Source organism: Syngnathoides biaculeatus, chromosome 23, assembly GCF_019802595.1.
Source record: "Syngnathoides biaculeatus isolate LvHL_M chromosome 23, ASM1980259v1, whole genome shotgun sequence".
Lineage (NCBI taxonomy): Eukaryota > Metazoa > Chordata > Actinopteri > Syngnathiformes > Syngnathidae > Syngnathoides > Syngnathoides biaculeatus.
The window spans coordinates 3,251,621-3,267,776 of record NC_084662.1 but is presented as its reverse complement, the minus strand read 5'-3'; the positions used below and the strand labels follow the sequence as shown (position 1 = coordinate 3,267,776).

The window sequence follows — 16,156 nt, the reverse complement described above, 5'->3', positions numbered from 1 at the left end:
AGAACCTGCAAACTCCGTGGAGGCGGGGCCGTGATTTGAACCCCGGTCCTGAGAAGTATGAGGCCTATGCTGTAACCAGTTGCGCCACCTTATCACCATAATTAGAATCAATTATTCATAATATTGTTTTTTTTTCTTTTGTAACTTGTTGTTTGCGGTGAGATTTAGATGCTTTCCCATTAATATGTTTGGAATTTTCTTATACTTCCTGCCCTCATTGCCTCTCCTAAAGATGAATTTATCAAATTATTTCACATCTTTTTTAAACTCAAAGCTCCGTGGGCCAGGTTTATTAAGGGCATGGCTTGCTGTTCCCCAGTTCCATTAAAGATCAGACAGCCCAGAAAGTTGTGATTTTTATTGTATTTTTTTTAATATTCAATATCTGTTTGCCGCATGTATAATCGCAAGGTTAATTGAAAGTAAATGGAATCTCTGAACAGTCTGAAGAGATTTTGAAAAATTGGAAAGAGTTGGAAGCCAGACAAAAGAGGATAAGGAAGTCTATTTTCCAACATTATGGTTATTGAGAGACTTTAAAATGACATTTCACATTAGAAACTCTACAGAAAGTCATCAGACACATTCGCTAAATTGCATAAAAATAGTCAAGTTAGACGTAGTCATTTGTACACGAGAGCGATTCTTGGATAGTATGACATTATGAGGTACAGTAAATGTCTTTGCTGGCCAGCAAAAAAGAACCTACGTGTTTAACTTTGACAGTCCCAAGGCGTATGGAATTTGTATGGAAGATTCTCTCCGCATGGGCTGACTAGTTACAGCTGTGTATCTGTTGAGTTACTGGGCTCACCTCCTGGCATGATTACTGGGACATGTTGAAAAAATTCATACTCAGGATACTGCCAGGGAGTTATGATCGAAGCATTTGCAGAAAAAAAAAAATTGAACTTGACGATTTATATATTCCATTCTCTTTCTGACACTCCAGTGACACATCCCCAAATATACTATAGATGCGTGTTAGGCTTGTTGACAGATCTTCTCCCTTAATTCGATAGGATGCCCAATAAAAGGATCCTGTTCTTCATCCTTGCTGTCAAAACTCATTTTCCAAAGGTGTCCCATAAATCTATTTCACCTCATATTTTGAATGATACAGGTTATTAAAATTTATAAAAACAAAGCTAATCTTACATCATTGCTATTTATTGAATATAAAAGTTATTTGGAACAAAAAAATCAGTGACATCTGTGAGATATGGTAGGCCACATTCCCGTCTCAAATGGGGAGAAAATCAAATTTGCTTGTTTTTTTTTTTCATATTTTTTTTTCTTTGTTTTTGGTTGTTTTTTTTTATACCCAAACCCCAGAAATTTATTTAGTTCAGTTTACGGAAAATGGAGAATGACTACAAATCTTGGGATGTACAAACCAAATACTAATGAAGTTAGGATTGTATTAAACATCAATTAAAACGGGATACAATCATTTGCAAATCATGTTCAACTAATATTGAGTTTGGATACACTACAAAGACATTTAATGTTTAAAGTGATGAATTTTATTTGTATTTTTTACATCAAATAATCATTAACTCGGAATTTTATGGCTGCCACACATTCCAAAAAAGCTGGGACAGGGTCATGTTTACCACTCTGTTGCATCACCTTTTCTTTTAACAACATTCAATAAAGTTTTAGGAGCTAAGGACACTAATTGTTGAAGCTTTGTTGGTAGAATTATTTCCCATTCTTGCTTGATTTACAGCTACAGCTGTTCAACAGTATGGGGTCTCTGTATTTTATTTTTTGTAATGCTCCATACATTTTCAATGGAGACAGATCTGGACGGCAGGCAGGCCAGTCGAGTACTCGCAATGTTTTACTACCAAGATGCGCTATTGTAACACGTGCAGAATGTGGTTTGGCAGTGTCTTGCTGAAATTAGCAGAGGTGTCCATGAAAAAGATGTTTGAATGGCAGCAGATAAGTAAGTTTCTTTCGGCGTCACCACAGCGCGTTATCTCAGATGCACGCACATATATGTTTGGCACAATTTTTACGCCGGATGCAACCCTTCTCAGGGAGTGGAGGCCCCAGTGGGATATGAACCAACAACCCCTAGTTTACCAAACCAGTGCTCTAACCACTGAGCTACAAGGCCTCTGGATAGCAGCAGATGTTTCTCCAAAATCTGCATGTGGCTTTCAGCATTAATGATGCCTTCATAGATGTGTAAGTTACCCCCAAATGGGACTAAAACAGCCCCATGCGATCACTGATGGTCACTTTTGAACTTTGCATCATAACAGTTTAGATGGTTCTTTTCCTCTTTTGCCCAGAGAACACAATTTCCAAAAACAGATTTGAAATGTGGATGTCAATGTCAGTGGGGTTTGCATGCCCGCATCGCCGTAAATAGTAACCGGGAAGTGTTGTGTGCTTACGCGTATATATCCATCCATCCGTTTTCTTAGCTGCACGATAGTCGCTGGAATGCTGGAGCCAATCCCAGCTGCCAACGGGCAAGAGGCAAGTTTACATACACGTAGACACGGGGAGAACATGCAAACTCCACACACGGAAGTCCGGCTCACTCCAGACGGCCCAGGAGCCTCAGGATGGGATTTGTGGAATTCCCTGATGTGGCTATGGTCAACGATAAAACGGGACGGAATCCAGGAACGTTCCTCTGGGCCATACCCCTCCCATTCCACCAGGTATTGAACCCCCCCTCCTTATATGACGGGATGATAAAAGCCGGCGAGTACACCGGACCTCCGTCGATCACAGGGGGGTGGCTTGACTGGGGGGACTAATGGCGATAGACGAGTTGGTTGAAGCCGGCTTACGTGGAACGTGGGATGAACCCTTATTGATCTGGGGAGTTGCAAAGAAACAGCGACAGGGTTAACGATCTTAGTGATAAGAAAGGGACCCATGAACCTGGGGGCTAGCTTGCGTGACTCCGTCCGCAGTGGATGATCCTTTGTGGACAACCCTGTCGTAACGTGATCGTTGCCGCTGCTTCGCATTCCGGGGAGGCATACTGGAAGACCTGCATCATCGCGCATACAAAGGACCTCCAGGAGTGGCATGTTCCAGAGTTGCGACTCCACTCTGCCATGGCCCATGCCTCTGCTCTTCCCGTCATGTGGGATATGACTAAGGCAATTTGGGCGCGGTCTCTCGGGAAGACAGAGGCCTGTAGCCCGAAGTGAAGATCGCACTGGGCGAGCAAGGGTTTGACGTTCTCCAAGTCAGCAGAAAAGTATTCGGGCCAAGAGAGGGTGTGGCCCCGAACCGCTGAAACTCCGCGACTGGTGAGGTAGTCGGAGCGACCTGGATGCAGGTGGGAACCGTGGCGGACGCAGTTGGCGTGGCGGTAGCGGCGCTAGCCTGGGAAGCTAGCCATGGCACGAATTGAGCACAGATCTCGTGAAGTCTCTGATTAGTCACCTGAAAAGCAGTCTCCTGCTCAGCCAGGCATCCGCAGTGGAAGATCCTTTGTGGACAACCATACGCGTTGTCCCACCTTCAACGCCGGTGCCCTTCTTCTCTTGAGGTCCGCCGCGGATTTGTCGGAGCTGCCCATGCGTATTAGTGTCTTTTGGGCTATTTCCCAGGTCCACTTGCAGCGTCTTACCACTGCCAACGTGGATGGCACCGCGTAGACCAGTCTCCAGGTCCGGATTTATTCTTTCTGTTTGGCCATTGGACTCTGGGTGATAATCTGAAGTGAGTCTTACTTTCGCCCTGATTAGGGTGCAGAACTCCTTCCAGAACCGAGACACGAATTGCGGTCCTCTGTCCAACACTATATCCACTGGCAGGCCATGATAGCGGACGACTTTGTCTAGTAGTAGCTGCGCAGTCTGCTTGGCGGACTGAATCTTGGGAGCTGGTACGAAGTGGACCATCTTAGAAAACTGATCGATCGATGATTGAGAGTACCACTGTGTTTCCCTGGGAGCAGGGTAGACCTGTGAGAGATGTGTGACCTGGGGCGAGAGGTAATTGGTAGTAGCCGTAGCTCACCCATAGGTCGCAGGTGGAAGGTCTTATTGGCCATACAGATCAGGCACGCGTTGACACATTCCCTCACGTCCTTTCCTAGGTTTCGCCACCAAAACCGTTCTTCGACTACTGAACGGGTCTTCCCCATGCCGGGGTGGCAGACGGTCTTGTTTGTGTGGGCCCAATCGATGACGTCTCCTCGTAGTGGGGGTACCACACACAGATGGCCGGGAGGGGATTCAGGTGGACCCAGAGAGTCCCCTAAAGCCTCCTTTATCCATGTCTCAATCTCCCAGGTGAACCCGGACACGAACACTCACAGGCTCCGTTTGCTCCCCTTCATGGATCCGAGATAGTGTGTCTTTTTTGCCATTCTTTGAGCCTGGACGAAAAGCACAAAGTCAACCGAAAGTGAGTGAAAAACAGTGCCCACCTGGCCTGGCGGGCATGCAGTCTCTTGGCGGTCCTCAGATATTCCAAGCTCTTATGGTCCGTAAGAATCAGAAATGGCCCTTGTGATCCCTCCAGCCAGTGTCTCCAATCCTCCAGCGCCGTTTTGACCGCCAGTAATTCGCAATCGCCAACATCATAATTCCACTCTGCCGGAGTCAGTCAGAGCGAGCAGCAGTATCAGGAGCGACAAGCTTACGGGGTTGGTCAGGCGGAGGTCGGTACACAGGGGTTCAGGATCAGGAATGTGGAGGTTCAGGAATGAGGTATGGATGGCAAAGATCTGGCAAAGCCAAACCATCTGCTGGGTCCTGTATACTGTATACTGGCGTTCATTATCACTGATGAGAGGCGGGTTTGCACTGGACCTGCACCGCCAGGGCTGGGACCGGCAGGACCATGACACAAATGGTCTGTAATGCTAAGCACCGGCGATGTCAGGGGCGGGGTCAAGGATGTTTTATCCACGTTTGGCTGTGAAAACGGGGTCAAGGAGGTTTTTTCCGCGTTTGGCTGTGAAAGCTGGCTCACATCCAGATTATGCTTGGATATCAAAATTGTTCTTTATTTTCAATTAATCTCCAAAATATATGTAATAATAATATTACTTCACATTGGAGGGTTTATTATACATATGAAATTTGGGGAGAATCTTCCTTTAAGCTGTTAGACTTTTCTCAAGGACTTGCTCACAAAGCTGTGAACCTTGCCGCATCTTTTCTTGTGCATAACTGAGCAATACAGGGAAGCTCATTTTATACCCAATCATGGCACCCACCGGTTTCCAATTAGCCCGTTCACGTGTAGGATTTTCCAAATGGGTGTTTGATAAGCATTTCTTCAACTTTTTTGCCACCTGTCCCATCTTTTTTGAAATTTCAATGGAAAAAATTAAATTAAATTTCTAAATTAATGATTCTTTGCTAAAAACAATAGTTTATCAGTTTGAACATTAAATATCTGGTCTTTGTAGTGCATTTAAGTAAATACTTGCAGTGTATTCAAGTAAATATAGAAAAACATGCCTTGCAAATCATTGCATTATGTTTAACACAATGTCCCCACTTCATTGGAATTGTTTGTCGAAAAAGTTTTGTGTGTGCATGTGTGTGTGTGTCTATGTGTGTGTATAAGAGCGTGAGTGAGTTAGTTTGTTTTGCTTCTCAACTCGAAACTACAGTATATCATCCGTGGCTGGAAGTTAAAGGTGCCATGCATCGCCATAGTATGATTCTCGAACATAGACTTAGTATGGAAGTGTCAATTTCATAAATTAAAAAAAAAAGGCTTTGTCATGAGTGCTCAGAAAAACCCCCTCAGACAACTACTTCAGTTTGACTCACTTTTGTGTCCGCTTTGTCCATATTTGGCTAAGACCGCCCCCCCTATCATCTGATTGGTTATCTTTGTACAAGACTAACTCATGAGAGCACACATTTATGTTGACAGCACCGGCTCAGGTGCGCAGAGGTGGGCGCAGAGCTTTTGTATGTTTTGTTCAAAATGTCACCTTTACTTTACTTGCAGCACTACCCCCAAAGTCAGACTGGGACTGCATTCCTGTCAATGTTCCCTCGCCAAACAACCGAGCTGGCAAGGACACATCAGAACTTTCCCCACAACAGGGCACCCTACCACCGCCCTGACCTACCCTTACATATGCCTGGGCATTTCATAGGCAAGCTCTGTTGGGAACAAAACTGGTGGCGCATGCAACTTACAAACACTCCAGATATAGTAGTGTCTACCAAATGTCTTTGTGCTTTTGCCACTTGCTTTACTTAGTTGACGTTTAAGTTCAAGTTTTGTCTTTTGCAGACCGCAAGTGGAGAAAAACTAAACTCCAAATTGACTACCGTAATTTACGGATTATAAACCGTGTCTTTTGTCACAAGCTTTCAACGCTGTGATGATGCTGCTAATTTATGGATTTGTTTGAACGGCCGCCAGTGGCGCTCAAGCAGAAAAGGTAAGAGTGAGACAGGTGGAATATATGTATCAAGGAAGATTCAAGTTTAATGTAACTTCGCTCTTTGTGGATGAATAAAATTAGCATGAACAGACCCTCATCTTGGAAAATGCAAGAACAAATGCAAATGACGCAGCTTTCAAGTTAGAAGCAATAGAGCTGGTCGATAAAGAAGGAAACAGCTGCTGCTGCTCGTAAACTTGGCACAACTGAATCGATGGTGAGATGCTGGAAACAGCAGCGGGAAGAACTGGAGCAATGTAAAAAGACAAAAAACCCTTTCAGAGGTTATACTCATAAAAGCAGGTAGCGTGAACGATGTTGCTGCTATGTTACTGCCACGTCTCAGTGACTTTTACCAGTAATTTTTTTTTTTCTACCCAGTCCTGTTAGTGCTGTGTTACTCCCGTATTGCTGCTCTGTTCCTGCCACATCACAGTCACTGTTTGGAAAGAAAAGCTTAGGTATATTATTAAAACTTTGAAAACTCTTTCTGTGTACCATCTTTCTTTGGGCACATGGGGCTTATGTATGTACAAAATGGTTTTTCCTTTGAAAATATACAGGGTGAAGCTTAGAATCAGGTGCGGCTTATAGTCCAGAAATTACGTTATATCTCTACAGTGTCTCTTTAATATTTACCAACAGTAAATCAGGGCGAGACAGCAACACTTTTCTGAAATCATTAGTAAAAACCTTCACATTACTCATGTTCTGTTTTCTGTGGTTGACAATCTCAAACCAATCCCTGAATCAGATAGCTCCAGAATTCGAGACAGCTGATAAATGCAATGAGCTTGCCTGTTATTTTGGTGATAAAATACAATCCATCAGGGTAAGTGTCAGCACAAATCAGCGACATGATAGAATGTTTCTACATCTGAATGCCACATTCTGAATGTCAAAATTTGATACAGTAGACCAAAAAACTACAGAAAAACTGTTCAGCAGCTGAAACCATCAATGAGCTGTCTTGACTCAATATCAACTGACCTTTTCAAAACTATTGTGAAATCAGTGCCAGCTGATTTGTAACAGAAAAATCAGTTACTAACTTCAGACTGGCGAGTTTCCTCAAACTCTTTAAGTAGCTGCTCTTTAGCCTCTTCTAAAAAACAGCGCACTGGACGTTTCCATGTTACCAAACTAAAAAAAACATCTCAAATCTCCCTTTCATAGTCAAGATTGTTGAGAAATTTATTTTTAATCAACTTGGCAATTTCTTAGGTGTCGATGGACTTTTTGACAAAATTCAATCAGGTTTCCGAACTTATCAGAGGACAGAATCTGCTGTTGTTAAAGTGCTAAACGATATGAAATTGAATACTGATTCAGGAAATGGGTCAATTTTGGTCTTGTTGGATCTCAGTGCGGTTTTTGATACCTTAGATCACAATACACTCCTAAACAGGTTGGAAACGTAGGTAGGACTAAATGGAACACTCCTTAAATGGTTCAAGTGTACCTGGAAGAAAGGAACTACTTTGTAACCATTGGAAGTGCTCAATCTCAACAAATGGCAATGACATATGAGGTCCCTCAAGGGTCAATTCATGGATCCCTTCTGTTTAGCCTGAATGTGCTACCCTAGAGTAAAACATTTCTAAACTTTAGTTTTGACTATCATATCAATGCAGATGATAAGTAGTTATATGTAGCAGTGTCTCCAGATGCCTACAGTTCAATTGAGGTGTTGTGCCACTGTAGAAAGGAGATAACTGGATGAGCCAGAATTTGTTTCAACTAAACCACCAAAAAAATTAGATAATTGTTTTTAGTAATAAAGAAAAAAAGGATTGCTCTTCGTAAATACATGGAATCAATATATTTAAAAAGCAAAGACCAAGTCCAAAACCTTGGTATCCTGATAATTCGAACCTGACCTTCAACAGTTCTATCAAATCAATTACTAAAACAGCCTTTTACCATCTGAAGAACATATCTACAGTGAAGGCTTGCATGTGTCAAGCAGACCAGGAGAAGCTCATTCATGCTTTTATCGCAAGTAGACTTGTCTGTTGTAATGGTCTTCCATTTTTTAATTATGTATTTGAATGCTTTTAATTATGTAAAGCGCATTGAGTTACCTTGTGTATGGAATGCGCTATACAAATAAATTTGCTGTTGGTTTTTTTCAACTATTTGACCATTTGACTGTGAAACAACAAAATAAAATAAAAAAAACACTTATTTTGGGAAAGTGAGATAAGTAACCCTACAGAAAACGGATAGATTGATGAAAATTGAAATGTGAACAAATCGGACATTGGCTCGTGTCCCAGAATGGACCGCAACGTTGGAAGTTCCACTCTACATTATTATTACTGTATTATTTTGTAGTCCCTTTGATGGGTTTATGTCATGCTTGCCCGTTTAATGTTCCAAGTAAAATAATTTCTGTAACAGCTATGTATCCTTTCCATTATGTATCCTGTTCATGTATAATGGATTGTATCCAGTAAGTACAAACCCATCAAGTCTTGCTTCTTGTTTTACTTTACCTCTATCTCTATTCTTTCTTCTTATCCCTTTGTAACCTGCTGTCTCCATTTTACTCTGCAGTTCTCTCTTCTCCAGATATGTAAATCCATCCTTCTTAATCTCCTTGCATCTTTCTCCTCTCCTTTTGTTTCTATCAACTGTACTCTATTGAAGAAGCAGGACAGAGTAACCACACCCAGCATTTGTGAGTCATCTTTAGCACTCTACAAACTGGGGATGGAGGGATGACTCCACAACATTTACACACCCATGCTAGTATTTTGAACAGAGGAAGATGTGATCATCTCTGAAGAGGTCTTTTTGGTGGCAGTGAGCTTGAGGTCAAGCAGAGTTGAGCCACAGGGGAAATTGACGGCTCAGCTACGGATTTGTAGGTGAGCTCCCAGGAATGTTCTGGAACTGGTGGGTTTGTGAGGGGAGCTTGCGGCAGGGGGATGGAAATTGCACTGAAAACTAGCAATTGGGCAGACACCACCCCACATGGACTATGGAGCTATGTATGCTGCCAGAAGAGGTCCACACTACTCCTGCCTTCATGTACGTACTCACACTGTATAACAAATAACGGTATGAAGCTCTCTGATCTCTGTGGTTTGGGATTGCAAGATTGTTTGTTTTATTGTATTGTTACATTATTTAAGCCTTCACAACCTTAAATCTCTTTGACAATTTGGGAAATCAATTCAGATTTCTTGAGTGCATTCGCCAGAAAATTGCAGGCCTTTCATCCTAATGATTTACATTACTATTCCACATTCTGAGACTGTAGACTTCATCATAATAATAATGCATTACACCAACACTTGGCGCTTTTTTTTTGACACTCAAAAATACAAAAATACACAAGTCTAAGTTCACACATTATTCATTCACTCCTTAGTCACTCCTTGCTAGTGGTAAGCTACCGAGGTAGCCACAGCTTCCCTGTAGCAGTATGATGGAAGGGTGGCTGCCATTCTGCACGTATGGCCCCTCCGACCACCATCAAACATTCAACCACATTTATTCGTATGAAATATGCGTTAAGTGTCTTGTCACGACGACAACGTACTTTGGCAGGGATATAAATCGGCAACCTACTGGTTGCAGACCATACATTCAAAGCTTTACCTGTACAGGCAATATTCGACGTAATAAATAATTATGGTGTCTTGAAAAAAAAAAAGTCAGGACAGGAATTTCTTGCCACCTCTCTTTTGAATTCCATTAAGAGGGCTTCAAATTGATTTGTTCTTTGACCATCAAGCGTCCTGAATTGACACTTGGATTGGATGGAGTTTCTATACATTTAGTTTTTTTGACCGTATGACTTCTCAATATTTTTAAAGGAGTATATTGTATTGATTGATACTCATCATCTCAAAAGTTTTAGAGGATAAGCCAAGTTCGAGTATGCTGTTGGAAATTTCTCAGGGTTGTCTGTAAATCACAACAAACATATTGTGTATTTTAAGAATATTCCTCTTCAGTAAAATGCCGCATATCGAGGAAAGAACGAGATAGAGCTATTTTTTCTGTGGAAAAAAAGACATCCTAGTACATTATTTCATCTTCCATCTTATCCTCACAAGGGTCACAGGGGTGCTGGAGCCTATCGCAGCTATCTTCGGGCAGGATAAGAGTACACAGTGAACTGGTCCCCAGCCAGTCTGTCATCATCAATTTGAATACTTATGCAGTGGGAGCTGTTTGATTGATTCTTCCAGTTGTGTGCGTGTGTGTGTGTCTTATGTGTTTTTGTTTTTTTGAGAACACTGTGTGTAAGGGAGCAAAATGTTGGTCCATCTCTTCCTGCTCTAGGTTTAGCGGAAAGGTTCACTCATTCGTCAGTGTGTAAATTGGGCAGTGTTGTTGCAATGAGACGGTCTCTTGCCAAATGTTTCTTTCACATTGTCATGTTGCCTTTGTTTTGTGTGTTGGTTCATGTGATTTTTGGCAATTGTAAACATTTAGGATATAGCAGAGCCTCTGGTATTGCACATCATTGGTTTAAGAAAGAAATTGGATGTAGCTGGTTAATGCACAAGACAATGTGAACTTAGCTTTTATTGTTTCTGCAACAATGACAATGTAGATTTTCCTCAGTCAGGAACTAATAAAACGTTAACATTTTCAAAAGCGGCTCGTCAGATATAAAGTATACAGTACGTGGTGTGTCAGAAAGATTGGAGGAAAAGAAAGATGTATTTCAAATCCACAAAACAAGTGGGTCATAATGAAGCAGGCACATGTCTTGCAACAACTCTAGCTCACTCCTTCTCGCGCCCTGAGTAATCTAAATGGTGTAAGATCTCTTTGTAGAAGTGCTGGTTGAAGTTAAAAACTTGTAATACATCAGACTTGAGTGACACAACTTGAATGCAGTACAGTATCTTCATTAATCTTTGTTTTGCCGTTTATAGGTCCCACATTGCCCAGGCAGCCCCCCCATGTCCAGAATGGCCCCACACCAGAGGAAATAGACCTTAGAAGAAGGTAAGGAGCACACGCCTCAGACATTGTTCCCTTGGCCTTTTTGTCTTTTTAGCTTGCCTTGCTTTCTAAATTTGTACAAAAATGACCATAGATACCCAGCCAAATGTTTGAACTTGTAACTCACCCTTATTTTGCCAACGGGGCAAGACTCCTGCATATTAGGGTTACACATTACCCAATCTATCAAAATGCTCATTACCCTGCTGTACTCCTTATGGGGATGGGGATTTGACCACATTTTCTTGATTGACTGTTGATACAATTGTTTTTCAAAGGTTGTTCTGTACTTCTTTTTTCCCATAGCCGAAATCAGTGACAGTAACCCACACTCCTTTCTTTGCTTGAAGAAATGATTAATCAAGTTCACACAATCGATTTTCTTCAAAATCCATTGTCATCATCTTTGAGTTTTTACAGTTTGGGGGCAAGTAGAAAACAATTCAAATGAAACTGATGAAACACAGCATCAACAAAATGTCTTTGTACACGGTACAGCTGAAATATTTCCGTTGACAGTGATGAAAGTCCTCCGGATTTTCCCGGGATTCTGGATTTTCAAATTTTCTTGAACATTCCTCTGGAAAATTGAGGAAAAATTGCCTGAAATGAATCCAGATATTAGTTGACAACATTGAACAAACACGCGTTTGAGTTAATTGTTTTGCTTCCATGAGTGTAGCCATGTTTAGGCACTAACACTAGTAACTGTTACGCCCCTCCTCTTGCATTCTCATAACCTCACCATATCTCGTAGATTTCGAAATTTTGGCGAGAACGGAAGTCGTGAAGGGTGCACGTGTGCACACAAAAGGCAGATTAATCATTAAATGTCGAGTATTTGAATAGCTTTTTGTGTAAACTAATTCATGCATGACCGGCCAGGTACGGCCCCAGCGCAATGCTCAAACAGGTAGACAGGCAAGCTGACATACGTGCAATAGACGCGAGTGTTAGGATCACGTTCAAGTGGTCATGGCTTGAGAAAAAGGACTTGAACAGAGATTTTTTTTTTTGTCCGACTATGCTAGAAAGGTCGACAAATCTGGTAAGCCAGTTAAAATCGTGTGTGTGTGTGTGTGTGTGTGTGTGGTGTGTGTGTGTGTGTATATATATATATATATATATATATATATAATACTAAAATATTAATACTAAAATATAAAATGTAACTCATTATACTATTAGTATAACTAGATCTATATCCAAGATAGTGGGCAATCTGGTCAAGTGTATCAGCACAACGTGACGAACAAGTTTGAGACTTAAACGTTAATAGTAATGACTACAGATCAACTTCTTTAACATATTTTGCTGTACGGTGTAGAAATTCTCGGATATATTTTCGTGTATATTCTATATCTATACTATAATATGTATAATGTGGGGAAAAGGACAATTTCAGATGTCTTTTTATGGAATAGTTCACATAATTAATTTGTCTTGTGATAAGATGGCATATTTTAAGCATATTTTAATGACAAATGTGATTTTGTGCTATGCAGTGATAGTAGGATGGGGGCAAAAAAATCTGGGCTTGGCCCTTGGGGAACTTCTGCCCAATTTTTTTTTGGTCAGGACATACAAATTTTACTTTCGATTTTTGTCTGAATTTTGTTCGGATTTATCGCCAAAATGCACAAGAGCCTTGCATTTTTTTTTTTTTTTTCAAAAAGTTGTAATGCATTCTTCATGTGTGAGTCAATTTTACAATTTTTTTTGAAAGTGAACTGCCAGGGATTTAAAGTGTGATTCTCTCATGATTCTGGCTGTTTTCCATTCCCTCTTTTTGTCACACCCTGAGACAGGCAGGCATTCAATTACTTTTGCATTACCAGTCAGTTGGTGATGAACACTTATTAATCAGTTACAGCTGCAGAGTGAGGGTTGCAGAGAGCTGTCAAAGAATATTATGACTTGGAACACAAATACCCATCTGATTTTGTGGCTCGGTATTGTGTTCTGGGTTACGTAACTGTGGTGAAACTTCCCGCGCAGTTGACCACACCTGGGTTCGAACTCGCACTTTTACACTGTCATGTACTGGTAGACAAGTGAAAACTTGAAAACTAAATCAGCTTGCGGTGGTCTCTTTTAAGGACTGGGGAGTGGGGTTTCTTAACCTATTCATGGGCAGGCTGGCAATTTTGTGCCTTATTGAGATAAAAGTCTCTGAACAGACCACAATCAAGGGAATAACACTTCTTTTTTCGTTTATGGTTAAATTATATGATAACTTTACTCATTTTTAATCTCGTCCCAAAAATGGGATGCTGCCTGCGAGAGGGTACTTGGGTTTTCTTAGTAGATCGTCCCAAAAAACAGAATCAGATTAAAACACTTAAATATTTTGATATACTGAAGGATATAATGCGTGAAAATCATGATGTCCCAAAAATGGGACGCTGCCCATGAATGCGTTATGTACATCTGCACAACCAAGCTTGCTCCCGTTACACACACACACACACACGAGGTGATACTGGCTGGATATGCTCTGGACTAATCACAGCATTCAAATAGGTATGCGCACGCTGAGTACACATTTAAAAAAGTTTCGGCTTGACACATAGCACTGTCCAATTAAGTCGTATGTTTCGTCCAATCCCCGATTAGTCTTATCTCCCCCTCCATAACCTACCTTTGTTGGTATCTTAATTTCCTTCAGATTTTTTTTCATTTGCTGTTGGAAGTTTACGTTTGCGTTTTGTTTTAGAAAGTGTTGTTGTGATTAGTTATTTGCAGATAAAGTGAACAAAATAAGTATTTGAACACCCTGCTATATTGCAAATTCTCCAACTGAGAAATCATGGAGGGCTCTGAATTTTTCATCGGAGCAACATGTCCACTGTGAGAGAGATCATCTAAAAAATAGAAAAAAAAATAAAAAAACAGAAATCACAGCATATGATTTTATTTTTTTTAAACGATTTGTTTGTGTGATACAGCTGCAGATAAATATTTGAACACCTGAGAAAAACAATGTTAATATTTGGTACAGTAGTCTTTGTTTGCAATTACAGAGGTCAAACGTTTCCTTGACCGGGGGGACTAATGGTGAAGGATAGTTGGACGGAGCCTGCTTACATGAAACGTGGGGTGGACCTTCATCGATCTGGGGAGTTTCAACAAACAGGGTTAATGATTTTATTGATAGGAAATGGACCCACGAACCTGGGAGGAAGCTTGCGTGACTCCATCCGGAGCGGAAGATCCTTCATTGATAACCACACGCGTTGCCCACCGTGAACGCCGGTGCCCCTATTCTCTTGAGATCCACCGCGGACTTGTAGGAGCTACCCATGTGCACTAGTGTCATATGGGCTATTTCCCAAGTCCGCTTGCAGCGTCTCACTACTGCCAATGCGGATGGTACCGCAGAGTTGGTGGCCACAGATGGAAACAGAGAAGGAATGTAACCGTGAACTATGTAGAATGGAGCCATACCTGAGTAGGTGGAAGGCAGGGAGTTGTGGCCATTCTCCACCTATCCGAGGTGCTGGCTCCACGTGCTGTGATCGTGCGTGGCCAGCCAATTAGTCGGCACACACCCGCACCTTGTTTCGGCTGATTACGCCCGGTACTTATATGACCCGGTGACGACTGTTGATCTGCCAGATCGTTGAGGTCCATGCCCTGTTCCAGCCCTCCTGTATCCCTGAACGTCAACCCGTGTGTACCGACTTTCGTCCGTCTTAACCTTTATTTCATTGTTTGCACATGTTTGCAAAAAACAAATAAATAATAATGTACACCTCTTTCATTGGTACAGTCAACATAATTTAACTGAGCACTGACTATAATCACGCGAATGAATACTTTGGACAGCATTCACTCAGAAATTAAGTAGCTTTCTTCATCATTTCGTTCCGTCTTGTCCCGTTAGGGGTCGCCACAGCTGTCATCTTTTTCTATCTAAGCCTATCTCGTGCATCTTCTTCTCTAACACCCACTGTCCTCATGTCCTCCCTCACAACATCCATCAATCTTTTCTTTGGTCTTCCTCTCGCTCATTTGCCTGGCAGCTCCATCCTCAGCAGCCTTCTACTAATATACTCACTCGTCTCTGCACATGTCCAAACCATCAAAGTCTGCTCTCTCTAACCTTGTCTTCAAAACATCCAACTTTGGCTGTCCCTCTAATGAGCTCATTTCTAATCCGATCAAACATGTTCACTCCAAGCGAGAACCTCTTAATTTCTGCTACCTCCAGTTCTGCTTCCTGTTGTTTCTTCAGTGCCACCGTCTCTAATCCGTACATCATGGCCGGCCTCACCACTGTTTTACAAACTCATCCTGGCGGAGACTCTTCTGTCGCATAGAACACCAGACACCTTTTACTTTGGCTAATCTTCATTCCTCTCCTTTCCAGTGCGTGCCTCCATCTTTCTAGTTGTTCCTCCGCCTGCTCCCTGCTTTCACTGCAGATCATAATATCTGCGAACATCATAGTCCAAGAGGATTCCATTATAACCTCATCTGTCAGCCTATCCATTACCACTGCAAACAGGAAGGGGCTCAGAGCTGATCCCTGATGCAGTCCCACCTCCACCTTAAATTCTTCTGACACGCCAACGGCACACCTCACCACTGTTCTGCTGCCCTCATACATGTCCTGTACTATCCTAACATACTTCTCCACCACACCAGACTTGCGCATGCAGTACCACAGTTCCTCCCTTGGTACACTGCCATAGGCTTTCTCTAGGTGTTCAAAGACACAATGTAGCTCCTTCTGACCTTCTCTGGACTTTTCCACAAGCATCCTCAAGGCAAATAATG

The 16,156-nt window shown here is 41.9% G+C and overlaps 1 protein-coding gene across 4 annotated transcripts in view; it reads left to right on the top strand.

The window, feature by feature from the left end:
- enah (ENAH actin regulator) overlaps positions 1–16,156 on the top strand; it is a 179,781-nt gene that overhangs the window by 95,547 nt on the left and 68,078 nt on the right. For all 4 annotated transcript variants that reach the window (XM_061812328.1, XM_061812327.1, XM_061812330.1 and 1 more), the window contains one exon: positions 11,305–11,377. In XM_061812328.1, the coding sequence (XP_061668312.1) occupies positions 11,305–11,377 (73 nt within the window). The remainder of the gene's footprint in view (positions 1–11,304; positions 11,378–16,156) is intronic.